The 21,817-nt window shown below is 54.0% G+C and overlaps 2 protein-coding genes across 12 annotated transcripts; one reads left to right on the top strand and one right to left on the bottom strand.

The window, feature by feature from the left end:
• On the top strand, nt 1-14,925 carry LOC121045439 (Leucine-rich repeat-containing protein 29). 4 transcript variants are annotated; one of them, XM_040498321.1, is made up of 7 exons: nt 1-119; nt 3,258-3,359; nt 11,141-12,133; nt 13,264-13,479; nt 13,618-13,758; nt 13,958-14,175; nt 14,265-14,925. In XM_040498321.1, exons 1-7 carry the CDS (start codon nt 96-98, stop codon nt 14,431-14,433), a joined length of 1,863 nt encoding a protein of 620 aa, XP_040354255.1. In that variant the 5' UTR covers nt 1-95; the 3' UTR covers nt 14,434-14,925. The 4 variants fall into 4 exon arrangements, with proteins under 4 accessions (XP_040354255.1, XP_040354252.1, XP_040354254.1 ...); XM_040498318.1 differs by having other exon boundaries at nt 13,561-13,758; XM_040498320.1 differs by lacking the exon at nt 1-119 and adding an exon at nt 164-2,177 and having other exon boundaries at nt 13,561-13,758.
• A 2,116-nt stretch (nt 14,926-17,041) lies between these two features.
• On the bottom strand, nt 17,042-21,632 carry ELMO3 (engulfment and cell motility 3). 8 transcript variants are annotated; one of them, XM_040498313.1, is made up of 20 exons: nt 21,354-21,628; nt 21,182-21,222; nt 21,010-21,082; nt 20,750-20,800; nt 20,393-20,562; nt 20,208-20,307; nt 19,964-20,115; nt 19,795-19,873; nt 19,616-19,666; nt 19,405-19,527; nt 19,177-19,308; nt 18,973-19,074; nt 18,762-18,870; nt 18,518-18,654; nt 18,259-18,422; nt 18,037-18,149; nt 17,828-17,932; nt 17,645-17,727; nt 17,467-17,553; nt 17,042-17,378 (listed from the first exon to the last, which is right to left on the bottom strand). In XM_040498313.1, exons 1-20 carry the CDS (start codon nt 21,429-21,431, stop codon nt 17,166-17,168), a joined length of 2,163 nt encoding a protein of 720 aa, XP_040354247.1. In that variant the 5' UTR covers nt 21,432-21,628; the 3' UTR covers nt 17,042-17,165. The 8 variants fall into 8 exon arrangements, 6 of the variants coding, with proteins under 6 accessions (XP_040354247.1, XP_040354245.1, XP_040354246.1 ...); XM_040498311.1 differs by having other exon boundaries at nt 18,973-19,308; nt 21,354-21,629; XM_040498312.1 differs by lacking the exon at nt 20,750-20,800 and having other exon boundaries at nt 18,973-19,308; nt 21,354-21,629.
• Between the last annotated feature and the right edge of the window lie 185 nt (nt 21,633-21,817).

Raw genomic sequence — 21,817 nt, 5'->3', positions numbered from 1 at the left:
GGGATCCACTTCCTTCCCAAGACCCTCCCCCCGAAAGTCGGTAAGACTACATTTCCCAGAAAGGCTTGCACGGGGGCGGTGGCGGCTGGGATGCGATGGCGGAGTCGCTGCCCCAGGAGGTGAGAGGAGTCCGCCCTCAGGCTTAGCTTGGGACAGGCTCCGCCCTCGGGGTCCCGGGCTGTGGGGAGGGGCTGTCAGACAGCTCGCCCGGCTCTGCCCGCCTGGTTGAAACGACCCGCCGGGGAGATCCCAGGATCTGCTGGCTATGGGTAACGGCCCCGCCTTTGGGCCACCCTATCACCTTAGCTTGGGGGAACCATTCTCTTCACCCCCATCGGCTCCACGATTTGGTTGCCTCGTCACCTCAACCAGGACAGGGTCTCAGCCTACCCACCTCTCTAGAGATGGCCGCCCCTTCCCCCTCAGTTCTGGAAGATGTCCGTTTCATACAATCGTCCCCGAAGGGTAACCGGCCGTATCCTCGTTGGCCTCTTTGGGGTGATCACTTCATTCCCTTTGCCCCTCCCCCTGGCGGTGGGAAGCAGACTGCCCCCTTCAATCAATTCCAGGCACAGTCGCTGAATTACTTCACCGAAGACAGGCTTGCTCCCCACTCCCTAGGCCCCTAGTGATGGCTGCCCCTACCTCCTTCACCCCATGGGATGTTTGCGCCTTTTCCTTAGCCTGGAGCAAGAGCACTCTATCGCCATTGGCCAGAGACAGAGAACAGGTTTTGTTGCCAGTGGTCTCTTGGGATGGTCTCTCCATCCCTTTTGCCTTGAGAGTTGGCATCCCCCTCCTGCTGTCCGTGAGAGGCAAGTCACCCTTTACTCATTGGCCCTGGAACGGTGGTCCTTCTCCTTAGCAAGAATAAGACAGCTCCCACTCCGCTGACTCCCCTGCCATGGCATCCTTTATCTCCTGGGCTCCAGAGGATGTTTGTTCCATCTCCATAGATCCTAGGAATGACCAGTTTTATCTCTAGTAGCCCCTTAGGATGGGGTTCATGGGATGGCCTCTTCATCCTTATCACTGCCTCTTCTTCCCTCTAGAAAAGCTACCCCCTTCTCAGTTCAAAGAATCATGCTCCCTCCCCTCAGAGAGGACAGGTGTACTGCCTTCTCCCTTTGCTTTTTGGGTTGGTTGCTGAGCCCCAGAAGACAGGATGGCCACTGTCTTAACTTGGCTCAGATAGGCTTCCCTGCCTTCCCCTGGGATTGGGGGCTTAGTCAGTCCCAATCTCATCAGTGTTCTCTTCCCCATGCCTAGCCTTCCTGGCCTAGAAGGCTGTTCTCCCCAGTCCCCAGTACTTCTCTCAGGTAAAGTGATCTGCTTTCTCTCCCCATCCCTTCCCTTAGCAAACCTTTGGTGAAAATACAGGTAGAGGGCTTTGGTGAAAATAGAGATATAGGACTGTCCATCTTTAGTTCAATCCAGTAAGTATTGGCTGAGTACCTTCTGGTGCTAGGAATCAAAGAAAGGAAGAAGAGATTAGAATGCACTGGTGAGGTCAAGGTTAAGGAAGGGCATTCCAGGAAAGAGACCCACATAGGCAAAAAGTAATAGGCATGCTATGTTTATAGGACAGTGGGGAGACTGAACTGGGGAAGCTCTGGAATCAGGGATCCGGTCAGGCATAGGGCCTGGCAGTGCTGACCCAAGAGTGGAGATTTTGTCCTCAGGGCATTAGGGTACCCTGCAGGTTTTCATCAGGGATATACTAAGACTGAATGCTGGTTTTTTTTTTAGGAAAGTTAACCTTGTTGCAGTGTGCAGAATGACTAGCAAGGATGAGCCTGGAGGCAGGTGGGAGATTGTAGAAGCGCCCCACGTCTGGGGTAATGAAGATCTGGGCTGCTGAGATTCTAAAGTTTCAGTGGTAAAAATATTAGTAGCAGCAATCCAGCAACCATTTATGGAACATCTACTAGTTGTCAACCACATTATATCTATTAAATATATGTATATATACCTGTATATATGTGTATGGTATGGAAACTGAAGCTGAGAGAGGTCAATTACCTTGCCTGAGGCCACATAAGTCACAGAGCTCAGAAGCAGTAGAGTGGGGATTTGAATGAGTCTAAGTTAGCCTGGCCTAAAGCTTGTGCTGTACACCTGTATCTGACAGCAAGGGACAGAAGAGCACGAAGAGTTCAAAGTATCAAGGTCTTCAGGTAAGATGCACTGTTGGCATTGAAGTTCAGATACTGGAAAGTTGGGAATAAGGGATGCTTTAGACTGAGAATATGAATTTTGGTTGAGATAAAGGTGATAGTAAAACATTTAGATGAAGGATCCTGTGGACAATTGGCAACACTGGACCAGCACATGAATGATGAGACAATACGGGGATATTGAATTGTTGGTTATTCCTGTAGAGGTAACTGTTGAAGCCATGCAAACAAATTTATTATCCTTGGAAATAAACCTCAGATTGAAAGACCCAGGTCTGAACCCTGGGTGCCACAGAAGAATCCGGAAACAGGGCAATTGGAGTGGTGAGTGGAGCCCTGGAAAACACAGTGTCACAATGGTCCAGGAGAGAAGATTCCAGAAGAAAAGAATAGTTAATATTAGATCATTCCTGTCCTCACAGGCGACTCCATTCCCGGTCCCTTATAGGGCCTCCAGCCTCACAGAGCATGTGTGGAGTGACGGCCTGAGCACCTGGGCTGGGTCCTGCTGGGATCATAGCTTAACAGCCAGCTGAGAAAGCAGGTTGGCAGTGGAGAAGATGGGGAAAGAGGGAAGACCCAGAGCCTGACCTGTGATGGCAGGTAGATGGGGTGTGGCTTCTGAAGATCAGAGGAGGAGATCTGACTTGCTGTGTCTGAGGTCCTATGCCAGACCCTTTACTACGTTACTTGATGCTCACCATAACCCATTTAGATCTCACTACATTTGCCATTTTACAGATTAGAAAAACAAGACTCAGAGAGGGCAGGTGATAGATAAGCAATTGAACTAGGTTTATCTAGTCCCAGTGCCCAGGCTCTTTTTACCAAACTGAGTGGGAAGTTTGCTTTTTATCAATCAATACAAACCTGCATCCAGGTGGGGCTCAGGAATGGTTTGTTCACAGGAAAGATCCTTAGAGGCTGGAGAGGGGAAGTGAAGATCCCATGAAGCTTAGGATTAAAGACGAACTAGAAGCCAGTATTCCAGTCCCCTCAGACCTACTATTCTACCAGGTGGAGAAGGTTCCAAAGGCCCCCAGTTCTTACAGTTTCCAATGTCCTGTCTTTTTCCCTCAGATGCTCACATATATTCTGAGCTTCCTGCCTCTGTCAGATCAGAAAGAGGCCTCCCTCGTGAGTCGGGCTTGGTACTGTGCAGCCCAGAATGCTCTTCGGGAGGTAAGGTGGCCACCCTCATCTGGCCCATTCTCAGTTGTCTGTCACTTCAGTTTGCTTGTGGCCCTGCTCATACATCATCCATCCATCCATCCATCCATCCATCCATCTATCCATGCACACTTGTTCACACATATGTTACATTCATACATAGTTGGCTCTGGGTACAGTGCTGGGACTTTACAGATAAATAAGACATAGTCCTCTGCCCAGAGGAGCTCATAGTCCAGTGAAGGAGAAAGACAAGTACGTTAGTGATCGTGATGTCGTGTGTTGGGTGCTATGACATTGGAATGAAGGGTGCAACAAGAACAGGAAGAAGGGCATCCAAAGGAGAGCAGCAGCATCAGGGAAAGTTTCCTCATGGAATAGGATAAGGGTGAAGGTTGGTCTTCCATACTGGTAACAGCACAGGTGAAGGCGCCAAGGTGTGAAACAGTTCTGGATATGACCACACAAGTTCCATGTGACTAGAACTTAGATAGAAGTGGTGGGAGATGAAGCTAAAGAGAGGTCAGGCTGCAAACTGGCGCTATTGCTGGGGTTCCATCCTGATTACCATCACGGAGCCTTTAAAGGAATGTTAAGGCAGGGGAGTGACAAGGTGTGATGTGTCTTAGATCTCTGCAGTGCAGAGTGGACTGGAGAGGGTGAGTCGGGGTTGGGGAGACAGCCCAGCTCAGAAGTGCGTGCAGACATCTGTGACAGTTTGAAAGGCAAGCAGTGAAAGCTCCTTGTTTGTTTTAATTTTGACTTCTTTGAATATTCCTGAGGTTGAACAGTTTTCTCATTAGCTGACCATTTCTATTTCCTTCTCTTGTTTATTCACGTTCTTTATCCATTTAATCATTAGCATCGTAGTATTTTCCTTATCCATTTGTATGAACCTTTTATATATTAAAGAGATTAATCTTTTACATATTCATTGAAATATATTCCTAACATATTTGCCTTTGAATTTGATTTGTAGGTATGTGCTTATTTATGAGATACAGAGGTTAAATTTCTATGTTGTGGATCCTGAACATCTTTTGTTTTCTTGCTTTTTAAATTTGGAGACCCCTTGCCTCCTCAGTGATTTGATGTACCTCATATTTCTCTCCTTTTTTTTATTAGACTCTATTTTTTAGAGAGGTTTTAAGTTCACAACACAATTTTTTCTTCTATTTTATGGTTTCAATTTTTATAGTAATTTTTTTAATTGGCGAAATTTATTTTGATTTATGCTGTCAGATAAGAAACTAAACTAATTAGTTTTCAAATAGCCCTCATACCATTTATATATAATCTTCCCCTTCCTTTCTGGGTTGGACTTCTCCTCTGTCACACATTAAATGTGTGTATACACATAGGGTCTGTTGTCATGTAATCTGTCCTGTATCATTGAGCTTAGTTAGTGTGTAAAGATAGTTGGACTTGTGGAAAATTGAAGTATGAGACATCAAGATGGTGAGATGCAGTTGGTTGTTGAATTTCTGAATGAGGAGTTCAAGAGAAGTGTCTCAGTAATAAATACAGAGGTGGGTATCATTACAGAATGGGTAGAGGTTGAAACATGGATCTAAGTAACTTGCCCCAGGGAGCACATGACGATCCATAGGAAGAGCAGGCCACAGAATCCCCAGGGGGAGTACACCAGTCTAAGGGCATGGTATGGAGGAGGCACCAGTGAGGCATAGAGGAGATTCCAGTGAGAAGAGGGGGCAGAAGTCATAAGTGGAGAGCATTTACAGTGTTGAGTGGATGACTAACAGTGTCATATCCCATGAAGAGTCCAGAAAATAAAGAGCAGATAGTGTCTGTGATGTCCAATGTCCAGAGAGGTCCCCAGTGACTTCAGCAACACTTGGCATCTGGAGGAAAAGCCAGGTGTGTGGAGGAATGAATGAGATAAGAAGGACAGTGTAGACAGTTGACCTCCTTTGCAAGAAATTTCCCCACGAAAGGAAGGAAATAAATGGGGCAATGATGAGAGGTTGAGGGGACTTGACAAAAGGATTTTCATTGGGAGAAGTCTCAAATGTGTTCTTATGCTGCAGAGAGTAATAAAGGAGGGGCGAATGTGAATGAATGAAGAAGAGAGGTGAGAAATGGTGGATGCCACCTGAGGTGATACAGGCCTGGTCTTCGATAGGGTGGGGAGGATGTCGCTTCTCAGGAAGTGGCAGTGTGGAGCAGTTTGCTGAGGAAGCTCCTCTGAAGCTAGTGGCCTCTTTGCTGGGTGAATCTGGGGGCCACATTGTCATAGGGAAGTAAAAAGAGAGGTAGAGGCAGGGGCCTCAGCACAAAGGCTTGGAATCTTCCAGGGCAGAAGGAAGTGGGAGAGTTACCAGAGCTGCTCAGAGAGCCCTCACTCACTCAGATACTGATGCTGCCTGTCTGTGCCTAGCCCTGTGCTGGGCCCTGGGGCTGCAGGGCTGGGGGAGGCACAGCACTTGTGAGTTGGTAGTAAGCACAAGCCAAAGGAGTGGGTAGGTAGTAGTAGTGCTGCATTTGGAGTCTTGTGTGGGACACAGGGGATCAGAGAAGATTCAGAAAAGACTTCATGGAGAAGGGCGTGCCTGGGATGAGGCTAGAGAGGGGAATAAATATTTGCCAAATAGACAAATAGGAGTAGGTGAGAGGTGAGACAACCCTCACACTCATCACTACAACCAAACAGAAAAAGCAGCCAAGTGGAGGCATGGCACCATGAGGCACCAATAAGAAGTGCCATTCCCAGAGCCAGGGCTGGGGGCGGGAGGGAGGGGGAGCGGGGGCAGGTGTGGGAAAGCTGGGCGCAAAGAAGTAGGCAGGGCTCCAGTGCTGGCAGAGAAGCTCAGCTTCCGTCGCATGGAGTAGAGAACCTTCAAGGGGTCTGAAGAGCATGGTCAATTTGCCTTTTATAAGGATCACCTGGTGACAGTACCAAGACTAGAATGGAGCCAGAAAGACTGAGGGCCAGGACCCTCAAAAGGGGACAACTGCTGTAATGTATTTCTGAGAGACAATACAGGAACCTGATCTAGGGCACAAGCTATGAGGCAGGAGCAGAGGGACATGCATGCTACAGTGTGTCAGAGAGATAAGATGGAAGGGACTTTGGTCACCATGAATGTGGAGTGTGAGAGAAGGGTCTAGAATGGCTCCCAGATCTCTGACTTGGGTGACTTGGTAGAGGGCACTAAGAGTTAAGAAAAAGGGGCATCGGTGGGGGATAAGACAGTGAATTCAGACGTGGTCATGTTACACCTGTGTATCTGGCAAGTTCCATCGGGTAACTAATTCCCAGGGTCCGCAAGTAAAGTCGTTGGACTGGGATGAAGTGCAGTCTGCCAGGGCGCACAGGGAGAACAGCAGAGAGTGTGTGCACGTACGTGTGTGTGTGTGTGGTGGGGTGGAACATACCATGAGGAACTCACTCTCTCTCTTCTTTGGTGACCCCAAAAGAGGCTGATGGGAAACAAGCTAGACAGTAGGAGGAGAGCCAGGCAGGCAGAGCCACAGAGCCCCCAGTGGAACATAGCATGGAGGAAACTGGCCATCCACAGCAGGTGGCATGGCAGAAAGGACACTTGTAGGAGGTCTGAGAGGAGCCCCCAGGTGTTGATGACCTTGCTGGATGGGAGGGGTAAGTGGGTGAGGCAAGGGGTAAAAAGGCGGCTAAGCTCAGGTATAGGTGTGCCCACATGCTTCCAAGAGACCTGACGTCAGAGGAAAGGGGAGAAGCAGGAGTAATGAGGAGAGGGAGGCAGGATCAAGGGAGGCCTTTTTTGTGACTCTGGGGCATTTGTAAACTGAGGAAGGAGCAGTGGACTGCGGGTTACTATGGAAGAAGGTGGGGCAGGCCCAGTAGGCCCAGAGAAGGGGATTAGGAGCAAGAGAGGGAAGGAGATTAGGATGGGTCCTGACAACTGGTGAATATGAACAGGGCAAAGGGAGGGCCTTCCCACCTGATGGCTTTGGCTTCTCTCTGAAACACAACAGGTCATCTCTGGGAAGGTTGGAGTGAGGGGAGGGTGGTGCACTTGTGTCAGGGGCTGGAGAGAATGGTGGGCATGGAGAGAAACCTTGAGAGGGATGAGAAGAGAGCCAGAAGGTGGGGAGGAGGTGGCAGTGGGGGAGGCAAGAGGGGAGACTGTGGCTTCCACAGGCAGAATTCTGTACTCCCAGCATAGACCCAGAGGAGGCAGCAGTCTCATAGTCCCTGGCAGGGCTGAGGGCAAGAAGAATGGGCACGGCAGCATGGCAGGCAGGGCCACAGGACCCCAAGGAGAAGTAATCAGGGCAGAGGTTCTTTGAGTCCAGCAAATAAGGAGAGGGCAGGAGAAGAAAAGTGGGCAGTCAGGAAGGAATAGATTAGAATAGGATAAGGGAGTGAGGAGAAAGAGGCCAGGGCAGAGTTTGAGATCGTAGAATCCACCATCTCAGCACTGGGGCTCCTCCAGCTGACTGTGAGGCCTAGATGGGATGCTGGCAAAGACCTATTTGGTGGCTCTGCAAAACTCAGCCCCACCCGGGCTGGGAGCACTGGAAGGCCAGGCCACAGGTACATGGCATCTAGGGTTCTGCTGACATCCCACCACAACCATGTCCCAGAGAGCAATTTTCAGAATTCATTGTCAGGAACCATCTTCCAGGGCTCATATGTGGGCAGGTTGATAAGGAAGCAGCGCCTCCTGCTAGTATGTGCTACCAAAGATACTGGTTCACCAAAGCATGACTGGGGTTCATTCATGCCTCACCAGGCCAAGCTAGGATGCTGGATTGATGACTTGTTATTCTCCCTGACCTACCCCCACTTAATCCTAGTTTTTCTCAAATAAGAAGGTAGACAAAGGCAGTGCCCCCCTGCCCTCCCCCCAACACAGGATCTGCCCATTCCGGTGAGAGCCTGGTTGCCTGCCACTGGGTTGGTCTCTGTGAAGAACTCAGGACAGCTCAGCTTCTGCCCTCCACTGCCTTCTCTTGCTTGGGGTGTTTATAAAGGCCCCCAGGAGCCTCTGGAAATGACCCCCAAGGTCTAGCTCCTCTCTATAGACCAAAGCCCCTGGGTGCCAGAGCATACACTTTCTTCTGGAGAACAGCATGCCATTTGGGATCCCTCTGCCAGCAGATGGGAGAGCCATTTCTCTATCAGATGGGTTTCCAATCTTGCCCACAAGCCTGCAGTTTCAGCTCAGGGCTTCATTAGGTACAATGAAGTCTTGGCCTCTCACAGTCAAGGGATATGTGCCCCTTTTAGCAGATTTAGGGCATTTTCCAAATGACTTGGCATCTTGGCATTGACTGTTAAGATGCCAGCATTGTGTAAAAAGGACATGGGGCTTAGTTGGCTCCTTTGTGGATGAGGCAGCTGGAACAAAACAGATATGCTTGCAGTCCTCCTTTGGACCTCTAGAAGCATCTTCCTAGGGCCTAGGAAGGGTACCTTCCTACACTGGGGCTAAAGACCAGAATCCAGGAGCCTGCTTCTTCTGTCTGCTGCTCTGCTCCCCACAAATGAAAAATATCACTAAAAGGCTGCTCCTGGGCACCTGCACTTTGAGTCTAAGGCAGACCACCTGGGTGATGGCTTAGAGGCTGCCCCCACACCACCAAGAAAAACAGTGGGGAGCAAGGAGGCGGTCTTAAATCTCAACACACACACACACACACACACACCTCCCAGTAGCTGCTAAGACCTGCTTTACATCAGGTCCTGTGCCTTTATTTGATGGGTTTTATTGCCACCAACCAACCCTGGACTTGGACTCTAGGCTGAGTACCATTGCCCCCCCTCAGCTGTTCATCTGCCTGTTCATAGGGAGGTTGTGGGAGAGGGAAGAACATGAGAACATTCCTGGCTGCCAAGGCTCAGGAAGCAAGAGAAACAAGGACTACGGCAAGCCCCTGGGGGTGGGAGGGTGGGGGCACAAGATGTGAGGGTGGAGGTAGTACTGCCTCGGCAGCCAGCCCTGCTCTGCGCTTGGCAGCCACAGCATACTCTTCATCATCAGACTGCTTCCTCTGTCAGGCAGGGCTTTCAAATGGCTGGAGGTCTGCTTTACCATTCTCTTCTAGAACCTTTTCTCCCTGCTCTTTTCATCATTTTGTATCACCTTCCCCACCCAGTGGGATCTTCCCACTCTCCTTAAATCTTAGAGAAGAACGCAGGCCCTTGGGGTTCCCACTACTCCATTGTCTCCCAGTGTCCACGAGAGGGGGCTGTGGGAAGTGATCCTCTGGCCCACAATCCCTACATTCCTGGAATGGGATCTGGACAGGGAGCCCGGTTTGACCCCTGATTCCCGTGGAAGTAGTCAGAAGCCAGCCCCCATTTCTTCCCTTCCCTTCCTTTTAGGCTCCATGCCCAAAGTGGGGCTTGAACTCATGACCCTGAGATCCAGAGTCACGTGCTCTGCCGATTGAGCCAGCCAGGTGCCCCAGGCCCCCATTTCTCACCACACACTCCTTCCCATGATGACAGCCATAGGTATCTGTTTCTCTCTGTGACAGAAGCCAGCCTAGTTTCTGTACCCGGGAATGAGTTTCATGTGTCTTCCTGGGAGAATCCTGTAATAAGTGTCTTATAGGAGTGTGTATTATGTGTCATTTCTACCTTTCTGACTTCCTTTTGATGATATTCTGTGGGGTAGAAGTGGGGAACATCGCTTGTTCTTGCAGTAACTTACAGGACAGGTTTTTTAGAGAGCTTGCTTTCCTGCATTGGAATCATGTTGATGGATTAAAGCAAGAGCTTTTGAGTACTGCTTGCCTGCACCCTGGGCTTCCATCAAAGGTAGAAAAAACCTCCCCCATACCTGTTCCTCACAGACCTGTCCCAACTTCCCTTTGGCACAAAATCAGGGAAGTTTCTGTGAAAACTGGGACTCCCCAAATGTCTACGCAAGCCAGCCTGTTCTCCTCACTTAACCCTGAGCTCGCCTCTGAGCTCCACCCCACACCAGCCATGGACTCTCCACTCTCCCCTGTTCCTCCACAGCAGGGCCAGCCCCACTTTCTTGGCACCACAAGATTCATTCTCTTAGCTTCTGACCACAGAAATAGGAGACTTCTCCTTCCTTACCTGGACAAAGAAGATGGACACTCCAGAGATGAACCCCAGGGATCTCAAGCACATCTTGAACTCTGGAACCTGCAGGACCCACACATGTTGGTGCGCACACACATATGCATACATGTATGCACACATTTTTGCTGACACACAAAACCCATTTTTGCAAACATTCATGTGGCTAAGATACTGAAGCCACCAGGGGACCAAGGCCTCACTGCCTGCCCTAGACTTCTGGCACCTGGGCCACCCAGGGTGTGGTGGTGACAACTGCTTTGCTTCTTACTGCCTTTGGCTGTTCTGAGGGCTATTTATATGCTCGAGAAAGCGAAGGAGGCTGGTTGCTTAGCTAATGCTGAGCTCTGACTCTCTGGAGTAGGAGCTGAGTCTGTGGGTCTCAGGGCCACCTTCTGAAAGGCCCAAAGTTTGGGATCTATCATACTTTGTCCTTCTGCCTCCTGGGGGCTTCACTGGCTCTCCTCTAGGCCACCCCCAGCCCCCTGTCCCCAGCATGCCAATGCCCCACCCCTCTGTAGGCATCCAGTCCCATCCATCACTAACCTTCCTCCCCTCAAGTCATCCCCTTTGAGCCCCAGAGTGACTTGTCCCCTTCGACCACACATGACACCGCACAGCACAGTGGTCTCCATTGTGACAGGGTCCTTCCCTGATCTCTGGCTTCAGAGACCTGATGGCCAACCCTCTCTGAAGCCAGAGGGCTAACCCCAGTCCTATTGCTGCCCCTTAGACCAATGTGCAGTACAACATCCCTGTGTCCTCTGCCTCCCTCCTGGCCATCAAGAGCCTGGGCCTCAGGGGCATCACCTGTATCAGCCTGACCAACCTGGATGACTCACTAGCTTCGCATGAGGTGCTGGAGTGTGTTGCCTACCACTTGGGCCCGCATCTGCAGAGCTTGTGCCTCAGTGGGGGCAGCCCCTCGGAGGCCGCCTTTGTGGCCCTGATCCTAGGCTGCCCAGCCCTGCGTATCCTTGACCTCAGTGGCTGCAACAGCCTCTTCACATCGGGCATGCTACTAGCTCAGCCCGAGACGGCACAGCGGGTCCAGCAAGTGTTGAGTGGCCTCTGTGAGCTCAACTTGGCTGGCCTGTGGGACCTGACCGACCTCAGCTTCAACCGGCTCAGCAGCTGTGCCCCCAGCTTGGAGCGCCTCTCCTTGGCCTACTGTCACCTCACCTTTGAAATTGGCCCAGCCTGGGGATCTCTTGGCCCCCAAGACTCCTCCCCCTCCCAACTCTCCTTCCACAACCTGCTGCAGTTCGTGAAGGAAAGGGCTGGTAGGCTGCATGCCCTGGACCTGAGTGGCACTGGCTTGCTCCCTGAGGCCCTGCAGGCCCTGGGTCAGGTGGCCGGGCTGCAGCTGCAGGAACTGAGCCTGCATGGCTGCCAGGACCTCTCCACAGAGGCTGTGGCTGCCCTTTGCCGCCTGCAATCGGGCCTGATCTCCCTGGACCTCGGCGGCTGCTCAGGACTGGCTGACGGGGCACTCGTGGCCATAAGCCGGGGCCTGGGGCACCTGCAGCACCTCAGCCTGAGGAAGCTGCAGTGGCTGACAGACGCAGGATGTACGGCCCTGGGGTGCCTGCAGGAGCTGCAGAGCTTGGACCTGGCAGAGTGCTGCCTGGTGAGTGGGTGGGGCCTGGCTCAGGCCCTGGGTTCAGGGCACAGAGCTCCAGCCCCACTGGCCTCCCTCAGCCTGGCCTACTGCGCCTCACTCAAGGTGAGCACACCATCTCCTTCCTTCCTCTCCAGGGCTGTGGCTGGGGGAGTTGCACATGTGGCAGCAGGGAGGAACTGCCCAATGTTTATGTCCAAGGAACAGTAGTGAGAACAGAACTTAGGACACAAGGGAAAAGGAGCCTGGACAGACAGTGCTGCTGCCAGCACTCCCCCGCTCAGCCCCTACCGTGTGCCTGCATGGAGGGAAGTCCAGGACACCAGGCTGGCCCAGCCCACAAGGTGGCACACACCTCGTATGCAAAGTGCTCGGTGACCCGGGCAGTCTGGGTAGGGGTACTGAGTGCAGGTGTTCGTTCTGGAGGCAGGAAAGATGAAAGAAGGGGTCTGCAGGGAATGGGCACCGAGGTTACACAGGGAGGTTGCTCAGGCAGGACCTGACAGAGGTAATATGATGTGTCACAGGGTCATTTCTTGGCTGCAGCCAGTTCATTAGGACTCAGCCCTGTCCCTCTGGGTGGCATCCCTAACTTGGCAAAATCAGTCTCTCCCTCTTTAGTGGATCATTCCTTCAAACTGTCAATGTACCCAGGGCATTCCAACCTGAACACCGTCTCCTTTCCCCCACAAGTGCTTCTCTTGCCCTGCCCCACTCTGTCTTCCTGTTACCGCCATGTGTCTCTTTATCAGCTCTCCCCCGTATCTCTGCATCTCTTTACAAACCAGCTTCCTCTACTCTGCCCTTAGCTCCTGCTTCTGGCAGGTGGCAGCCCTACCCCCACAGTGACCTCAGAGTTCTGCTTCACATTATAGAGGGAGCATACCTGACTGGCTCAGCTAGGGTCAGATGTCCAATGAGGGTCCAATAAGCTGTGGTCAGAGGGCTGCCTTAGCCCACACCTTCAGGAGGGGCCTGGAGTACAGGCAGGGCAGATACTTTAGAAACTTCCACCTGCATCCTTCCTGCCCCAGACAATCTAGGCCTTTGTCCTCCAGCAAACTCCTCCTGGTGTCCCTACCTTTCACCAACACAGGGACATTGTTGCTTCCCTCTATGGACCCATTGGTAGCTCTCTGTTGCCTGTGGGGCTGGAATCTTGAGTAGAACCTGCATAGGGACCCTTGCAGAAGTCACCTGCTCATTGCTCTCTCCCTTCTCCACTTCCCTCCTAGGATGCCTCAGTGCTCTCCCTGATCTCAGTGCTGAGCCCAAGCCTCAGGGTGCTAGACTTATCTTCCTGTGTGGCCCTCACCAACAGGACCCTGCAGGCCATCTGTGCCTACCTAACCCACCTCTCAGTCCTGCGCCTGGCCTGGTGCAAGGAGCTCCGAGACTGGGGACTTCTGGGGCTGGGGGAACCAAGTGAAGAGCCTACACAGGAGCCCCAGGTGCAGGTCATGGAAGGCGGGGGCGGTCCCTGGATCCAGCTACCCACCCCCACCCCCTGCCCCTCCTGAATGTCTCTCTAGGACCATTTGAGGGCCAAACTCAGGAGGAACCTGAGAAGCAGGAGCCTCTTCCCACAGCTACATCAAGAGTTGGAGCATCAGGCCTCAGGCCCCAAAGAGCCTCCCCAGCCACAGGGCCCTTCCCTGCTCATGCTGCGGGCCTTGCAGGAGTTGGACCTCACAGCCTGCATCAAGCTAACTGATGCCAGTTTGGCCAAGGTGTGGGATTGGGACTGGAGGTGTGGATAGGCTGATGATCCTGGCACTAGACCCAGGCCCAGGCCAACCCACTCTTTGCTTGGAAGAAGTTCCATTCTCTTTGGCTTCTGCTACCTCTGGCTGGGGGTGGGGGAACCTGGAAGAGCCCTGGGCTCCAGTGCCCTATCATACCCTCCCACTCCTCACCCCATCCTTGCAGGTGCTCCGGTTCCCCCAGCTGAGGCAACTGTCACTGAGCCTGTTGCCAGCACTCACAGACAAGGGTTTGGTGTCTGTGGCCAAGGGCTGCCCCAGCCTGGAGCACTTGGTGCTGAGTCACTGCAGCCTCCTCAGTGATGAGGGCTGGGCCCAGGCAGCCAGCTCCTGGCCGAGGCTGCGGCACCTCAACCTATCCAGCTGCAGTCAGCTCACAGAGCAGTGAGTTGTCTGATGATGCCACAAGTCAGTACAGGGGCTGGGCTGGGTCCCCATGCCAGGTCAGGCACTCACTGGAGGCCTCCCCACAGAACTCTGGATACCATTGGGCAGGCGTGCAAGCAGCTCCGGATGTTAGATGTGTCCATGTGCCCTGGTATCAGCATGGCTGCCATCAGGCACTTCCAAGCCCAACTGCCCCAGGTGGCCTGCATCCAGTCCCGCTTCGTGGGAGGGGCTGACCTGACCTTGACGCTCTAGGGGCAGGTCAGTAACCAACCCTTTGGCTCAGCCTCCATTGCCCTGAGTCCCCAGCCCTGACCTCTTGACCTGCAGTTTGACCGAATCCCTCCTACCCTCCTCTGCCGCATACCCCAAGCTACAAACTCCTTTTCTAGGACTGGGGATAGAACTAATCCGGGGCAGCACAAGGGGCTTCCTGCTCCAGTTTGCCCTACAGCCCAGCAAGCGCCTCTTCCAGCTATAGGCTGCTGCCACAGGCCCATAGAAATGCCAGCTCCTGCTCTCCTGACCAGGCCTAGGTCCGGAGGCCAGGCCCACATGTGGGATGCCTCTGATGTTGGGGAGGAGCCGACCTTGTGCCGCTTGCCCTGCCCACGTCTCACACCGAAGGCCTGTGCCTCACCTTGTTCCCTATAAGGAGCTCTCCCAGCCCTTACCAGCACGGAGTTTTAGCAGCCAAGCCACAGACTTTGTTGTAAACTCAAACAAGATTAAAAATTCCAGATCTTACCTCCTTGTCTGAAGTTCTCAGGCTAAAGGGCTCCCTCCCCTCCCTACCTCAGTTGAAGCAGCCCAGCCTAGCCCAGGGACAACGTGGACAAAACACCAGAGGCACATAGACAATTTCTTCCTTACACCTGACCTAGAGCACCACAGGCACCACCAGCAAGTCCTAACTTCTTCCCCAACATGGTTGGAGACTAGAAGCCTGGAGGCCTCTCCCAGCATGAGCCTCCAAGCATGTCTTGCAGGAAAGGCACATCCCAGACAGACCCGAGGAGCACAATGATTAAGGATGCAGTGGTCTTCAGAAACAAAAAAAGAGAGAGGACAGGATCTCTGGCTTGGAAGGGTCATTAGAGGGCATCTAGTCCAACCTCCTAAACAGTGCCAGTGACTTCTCAACAGCAGCTCTGAGAAGCCACTTGGCCCTTCATGTGTCCACCCACACTTTGTCCATCTATCCATCAGTTCTAGGAACAGCTAGCATGGCTGCCTGAGTGCCTGCAGCACTGTACTTTATGTGGGGATTCAGAGGTGCCAAAGCTTTCCCAGCGCCCCGGTCATTGCGGGAGGCAAATTAGCCAACAGACAAGGACAGTCCAGTGTGCAGGGCATGCATAAATAGAGAAGCACCTGGAACTGGGAGCCCAGGGGAGCAATGAACATACCCTGGGAGATCAAGGAAAGACTCAAGGCAGTGAAAAGCGAGCAGAAGGGAAGGAAGAGGGCAATCAGAAAGGACCAGGGAAATGCACAATGCAGGCCAGAGCTGGCACTGGGGAGGAAAGGGCGGGTCTCACAGGATGCAGGGAGGATGCCAGCTTGGATCAAGCACAGAGAACTCTGCAAGCCACAGGCCTTTTATTAGATGGCATAAACCACGTGTCTGCAGCCCATCTTAGCTCAACTCTGCTCAGTTGGGAAACTGTGACCATCATCCCATGGACAACAGGGAGGCACTGAAAAATACAGGTTGGGGGTAGTGTACATGTGAGTGTATAATCAGATCAACTTCATGTTTGAGAAAGACTTGGGGTATTGAGGACCAGAGGAGCAAGGCAGGAAGTCAGGAGATTCTTGCCAAGATGTTGGTGGCCTGGACAAAGGAGTGGAGACATTGGGGAGGAGGAACTGATGCTATTAGAAGGCTTAACTGCATCTGGGATCCTGACCTCGATTTCCATTTTGAACTCAATAGCAAGTTGAACTATTCCAACTGTGGTGGGAAGTCTCTGAATGTAGGAGTGGGCATGTTGGGCCCTGGAGGCCTGAGTCAGAAGCAGGTGCTCTCCCAGCACATTCTCCAAAGAGATGCCATTTCATCAGTTTTCAAGGTAACATGTTGATGGTCAATACTGTTAAAAAGGTACTGAGATGGTGTTGAGAAATAGTGGTAGTGAGAGGCACGGAGAAGGTCAGAGTGGTGGCAGCTTTCAGCCTGCCCTGTGGGTTGGTGTGCTAGCCTCTGAGATTGACCTCCAGCTGGGCCCAATACCCCTCACCACTTTCTGTCCCCAGTGGTCTTGCCTGTCCGTGGCCACCACCACACCCTGCTGCTGCAGTGGATTTGAATCAGAATGCAAGGCTTGCACTGAATTCCCTCATCAGAATCAACACATCCTTCCACCACCAGGGGACAGGTTTGAAATCTTGAGTTTGCCCTTCAGCACAAAGCAGACCCAGCTTCACATCTATTCCTTCATGCCTCTCACCAGAGGGCCTCGAAAAGGACAAAGAGCAGGGCCAACCAGGGCTGAGGACTGAGTTCAAACTGTTAGGAGCCTTTTAGAAACATGGCTTTCAGACTAGGCCCCTGCTCATGTTGCCCAGGAAGGCATCCACTTAGGACAACACCTTCTGCCTTGCCACAGGTCCCTCAACTGACCCCCCAGACCATAGGCCATCCCTCTCTGCAGGCCCAGCACTCAGGAAGGCTGAGGACTCATCTTGTGGAAGGACAATAGGTCCAGCTTGTCTCCAGCCTCCTGCAGAATACCCTCAGCTACGGCTCCCCAGGTTTGTGGCCCCAAGCAGTGACCTTGACCTGATGCCCCATCTCATTTGCCAGCTAAGCTTGAAGGCAGGCTTGGCCCACAGGTTCAGAACTGGCTCGACACATACATAAGAGCCAAGCAGACTTTATTTCTGCTGCAGCCTCTGTTTGTCCGGATGTCTGGGCTTTTCCACCCTCCACCCTTCATGGTTGCCGCAGTGCCAGCAGCTGTGGCCCACGGCCAACCTCACTGTCAAGGTTCAGAGATGCTGCAGTCATAGCAGAAGTTGAAATTGGTGGGGGGCGGGGGGATGGGAGGTGGCTGCTCAGGAATGGGCACATTCTCCAGCTCCAACAACCGCAGCTTGGTCTCCATCGTCAACAGCTGTTCCAGGTCCAGCCGAGTCTGCTCACTACCCATGGGACTTCCCAGCAGGGCGCTCAGCCCATCTGTCCACAGGTGGAACTGGGGACAGGGCCAGCTCTGTGAGGGCCTGCCCATCTCTTCCCCGGCCCATCTGCCCAACTCAGCTCAGCCTGGCCCAGACACTTACCTCCCGTTTGGATGGGGCGATGAAGTTGAGGTATGCCTCCTCCTCCCCATGGTCATAGCTGACTGAGAAGGCTAACTCATAGAGATCCTGGGGAAGCCAGGGAGCTGAGAGCACTGAGCAGGGAACAGGGCAGGGCAGATGTGGGTGGGAAGGAGCCCCTGTCTTCCACTACACTCACCTTGTTCTGCTTCCCTGAGCCTTTCTCCCGGACGTGGGGGCAGTCTTTGCCTGTTAGCAGTGCCTTGATATCAGCCACAGGGACTGCAGGAAAAAGGCTAGGCTGATCACTGGGACCCAGGTGGTCCTGCGACATGGTCTGGGGAGAGCAGGTGGCTGATCCTGACCCTTGCCCCATTCTTACGCTGCTCAGGTAGGCTCTCAGGGGTGGGTGGGCTGGAACCCTCCTCCACGTCCCCATACTGCAGCACCTTGTGGTTAGGGGACAGGCAGCAGAACCACAACTTGTCTGTGGGTAGAAAGGGAAGATGGAAAGAGTGACAAGAGGGTCCCTGACCCCAACCCAGCCACCCAGCCACCCAGCCACTCTCTGCCCACCCTCCCCTCAACCACCCTGGCGTCGCCGGCTGCTGATCTTGCGGAAGAGTGTCCCCTCACAGAGGCGGAGCAAACGCTGCTGGCGGATCAGGCCCATGAGTTCCGGCTTCAGCTTCTCCCGCAGCTCCCTGGTGGGGCAGGGGTGGGGAGGAGGTGCTTGGTGACTGGGACTGGGGCAAGGCCCATGGGCACTAAGGAAGGTGGAGCCAGGACGGGGATCCACTCCCATGTACTCACAGTATGGGAGGGGCCAGTGTGCCCTCCTGATGCAGCCGCTCTGTCTGTCTCAGCCGCAGGACCTCCCCGTAGGGGAGCGCGTTCACCTTGGTTCGGAAAAGCTCCAGGGAGCTGGGCTTCAAGGCCAGCGTGCGGGCCAGCTGCTCCCGCACCACTTGCATGACCTGGAGTCACCAATTCAGCTCAGTACTATGCTCTGGACCCCTACTCAGAAGAGCCCCTGCCCTGGCTCAGGTCTCCTAGCTTCCACCCCACCCACCTTGTCAAAGTCCTCCTGGGTGGCCCGCATCTCCTTCCAGGTCTTATTAAGCAGCTGGATGCTCACACAGAAGAGCTCATGGAAACTCTGGTCTTGGCTGAAGAACATGGGTGAAAAATCCTGGGCTGTTTCGGAGCCTGGAGCAGGGGGGCAGGAGGGGCTCAGGGAGAAAGTGTGTGCAGCCCCTGGCCCTCTCTGCCCTTCCGTCCCCCGTTCCTGGACACGCTGTGCCCAGTCCACTCACAGGGCTCCCCAATGCGGAGCAGCTCACACAGCAGCACAGTCAGCTGGATGCTGCTCCGGGCAAAGGGGCACTCATGCTTGTCCTCACGGCTGCTGTTCTCCAACACAAACTGGGGTAGTGGAAACAGAGAATGGGATAGAAGTTGCAGCTAAGGCAATACAGACTCTGCTTAGGTGGCATCCTACTGTATCACTTCCACCATATCACTGACCCGGCTGTAAGCACTAGGTGCATGTCTGGAGAAGTAAAGCATGTTGTCCAGGGCCAACAGGCCGGGGGGCACTCGCTCTAGATCCTGTGCAGGGTTGCTGTTCTGGGGAAAGAGGGACAGGTAGCTCAGTAAGGACTCCAGGCCTCTGGAACAAAGCAGCCCTGGGTTGAGGCAGGGGTGGGGAGCTAGGGAGGGGTTGCTCACGGAGAAGCCCAGTTTTCGAAACTCGCGGGCACAGAGGGAACGGCGACGGTCAGCACTCAGCCCGGTGCCCAAAGACTCCCCTTCAGGATCAAAGGCAGCCTGGCGCAGGGCCTGCAGCTGCTCCCGCTGTTCCTGGGGTCATTGTTGTGGAGTAAGGGAGTATCAGGATCATAGATTCAAGGCCATTCTCTAGCTGGCCCCAGCCTTGTGCACTCCAAAAGCACCCACCTGGCTGTAGGGGTCCAGTGGTGTCCGCATACGTGGCTCCAGCAGCCCCAACATAAGGGCCTGCAGTACATACAAATGATGAGCCATCTCATCGCCCAGCGGTGCTGCACTGTGGATGATGTTCTGCAGAACGGCCAGCCCACGGGTGTGAGTGTCGGCTTACTGGGAGAGGGAAAGTGGGGAGGGGTCTGCCTAGCCCAGTCCTTCCTACCTTATAGATGAACTGGCGAAGGTTTCTCTGCCACAGGTAGTCAAGCATGTGCTGAGTTGGGTGGGAAAGGGACTTAGATGATTTAGCCCCACCATGAGCACCCACCCTGCAGTCCCAGGATAGAGCACAGTACCCACCAGCTCCTGCCCCCACAGCCAGCCACCAGATGGGACACTCACCTTGCGTTCAGTAGAGCTGGCCCCCTGCAGCAAGGCTGTCAGCAAGGCCATAGCCTTGGTTTGTAGCTGCTGGTTCATCCTGGGGCAAGACAAGGAGGGCTCAGCTGGCTATCCAGGGTCTCGGTCCACACCCCTCATCTGTATTCCATCCCCACCCCCGGACACTTACACCTGTAGGTGTACCAGCAGCCTATCCAGTGGCACCTCACTTTTGACCAGCTGGCCCAAGGCAGGGCTGCTCAAAGTCACACTCTCCAACAGCCTGAGAGCCAGGGGCTGCACAGATGCATCCATCAAGTTCATGTTCACATAGCATACCACCTGTAACAGGGGAAGGGGATTGTTAGCATTTCACCACCATGGAAGGCCAGATCCTGACCCCACCCCTGCTGCCCCTAGAAGAGGCAACCCACCTTCCTAACAAAAGGGATGCTGAGCGTCTCCCAAGACACCATGCCATGTTCCATGAGCTCCAAGAAGGCCCTCAGTGCAAGGGCCAGCAATTCCCCTAAGCTGGGGGGACATATGGGGCTGAGCAGGACCAGACCAGGACCCCCAGCCCCACCATGTCCACCACCCACCACAGTCCTGTGCTCACTCATCTCCATCCTCAATGATGGTGCCTAGTCTCTGAAGCCCATCACGGCTGATGACCTCCTGGGCAAAGGTCATGTCTGGGGCCAGCAAGACGAGGTGCTGCAGAGTTTCCCGGCGCCTTTCACGGCTCCCACACTGCAGCCCACCCAACAGTCGCTCAGCCTCAAGGTCCTGGCAGGGGTGGGAGAGGTGAGGAGGTTGGGTAGAAGAACTGAGGTGTGGGGACTCAGATGTCCACTAGGTGGGGCACTGCGGAGTTGGAGTCCCGGCCTCCAGATCTGGGGCAGAGAGGAAGGTGGGCAGGAAGGAGGCATAGAAGAAGAGCAGGAAAAGAGGGTGGGATCAGTAAGGGCATTACTGGGGCAGTGCTGAGGCACAGGATGCTGCCATTCTTGATCTCTGTACGGTTCTGGAGAAGATGGAAAGAAAGGGAGAGAAGTCAAAAAGGGCTCTGAGGACTGGTCAATTGGGGTTCTCGGTGAGGGAGGGTTTGGGAGTCAGGAAAAGATCACATTCCAGACAGTGGGATGAGTCTGAGTAATCAGGACCAGGTGTGCTTGCAGGGGGTGGGGATGTCACACAGTGGAATATGGGCCTGGCGGGGAGCGGAAGACTCACGTTCTCAGTGATGTATTTCCTATGTCCATCAGCAAACTGCAGGGCATAGCGTTCAGAGTGAACCAAGCTCCACCTGCGGGCAGCAGAGACTCAGTGAGGCAGGTAGGGGGCGCCCCTCCCTTCTGCCCTCCCATCTCCCAATCCCCTCCCCCGCCTGGCTAGCTGCACTTACGCGTCGCACACCTCCTTCAGCACAGCAGCCAGAGGCTTTGCCTGCAAGTGAAGAGGTCACTTATGGGGCAGGTGTGGGGAGGAGTTGGGAAGGAACCTGGGAGTTCCGAGGGGAAGGGGGGCAGCCCAGAGGTGAGTGGTAGGGTGAATGGAGGCCAGACAGGCCTAGTGACCTGGTCCAGCCGGATGAGTTGCGGGATGGCGTCACGCATCTGGACCGCGATCTTCACCACGTTCCTCTGGGGCGCCATGGTCCAGCTGGGCGGGGACGCCTGTAGTTTCCAGACTGTCCAACCTCCGGCCGAGGGCGTGCCTGGTCTGGTGCCTCCGAGAACGAGGGCGTCTCCCTGTCCAAGGCCTGGACCCCGTGGCCCGCACTCAACGGTCAGGCTCGCTCCAGGCCAAGCGCCGCGCCGCAGCCTTCCCAAGGGAGCCAGACTAGTTCCGGGTTGGAGTCCCGGGGGTAGGCGCCTGCCCCGCCCCAAGAGGCGGCCCCGCCCCGCCCCAAGGTGCGGCAGGTGGGGGCGGGGAGGATGGGTTGCCAGAGCAGCCACACCTCCCTTTCCGGCAAGGTGACCCACCCGGTCCCACCACCTATCCAGCAGAATTCCAGGGAGGGGCCCAGAAAGAACCAGAT

This window comes from Herpailurus yagouaroundi, unplaced genomic scaffold (assembly GCF_014898765.1).
Source record: "Herpailurus yagouaroundi ecotype Mexico unplaced genomic scaffold, PumYag 190, whole genome shotgun sequence".
In the NCBI taxonomy this organism is placed as follows: Eukaryota; Metazoa; Chordata; class Mammalia; order Carnivora; family Felidae; genus Herpailurus; species Herpailurus yagouaroundi.
This window is presented reverse-complemented; position numbering and strand designations above follow the sequence as displayed.

Coding starts and splice junctions, on each gene's coding strand:
- ELMO3 (XM_040498311.1), bottom strand. CDS start 21,431: ATGGCGCCCCAGAGGAACGTGGTGAAGATCGCGGTCCAGATGCGTGAC. Junction 19,874..19,963: donor CTGCTGGTACACCTACAGGT/GTAAGTGTCCGG, acceptor GTCTTGCCCCAG/GATGAACCAGCAGCTACAAA. Junction 18,423..18,517: donor CCCAGGAGGACTTTGACAAG/GTGGGTGGGGTG, acceptor TGGTGACTCCAG/GTCATGCAAGTGGTGCGGGA.
- LOC121045439 (XM_040498318.1), top strand. CDS start 96: ATGGCGGAGTCGCTGCCCCAGGAG. Junction 120..3,257: donor CGGAGTCGCTGCCCCAGGAG/GTGAGAGGAGTC, acceptor TTTTTCCCTCAG/ATGCTCACATATATTCTGAG. Junction 3,360..11,140: donor CCCAGAATGCTCTTCGGGAG/GTAAGGTGGCCA, acceptor GCTGCCCCTTAG/ACCAATGTGCAGTACAACAT.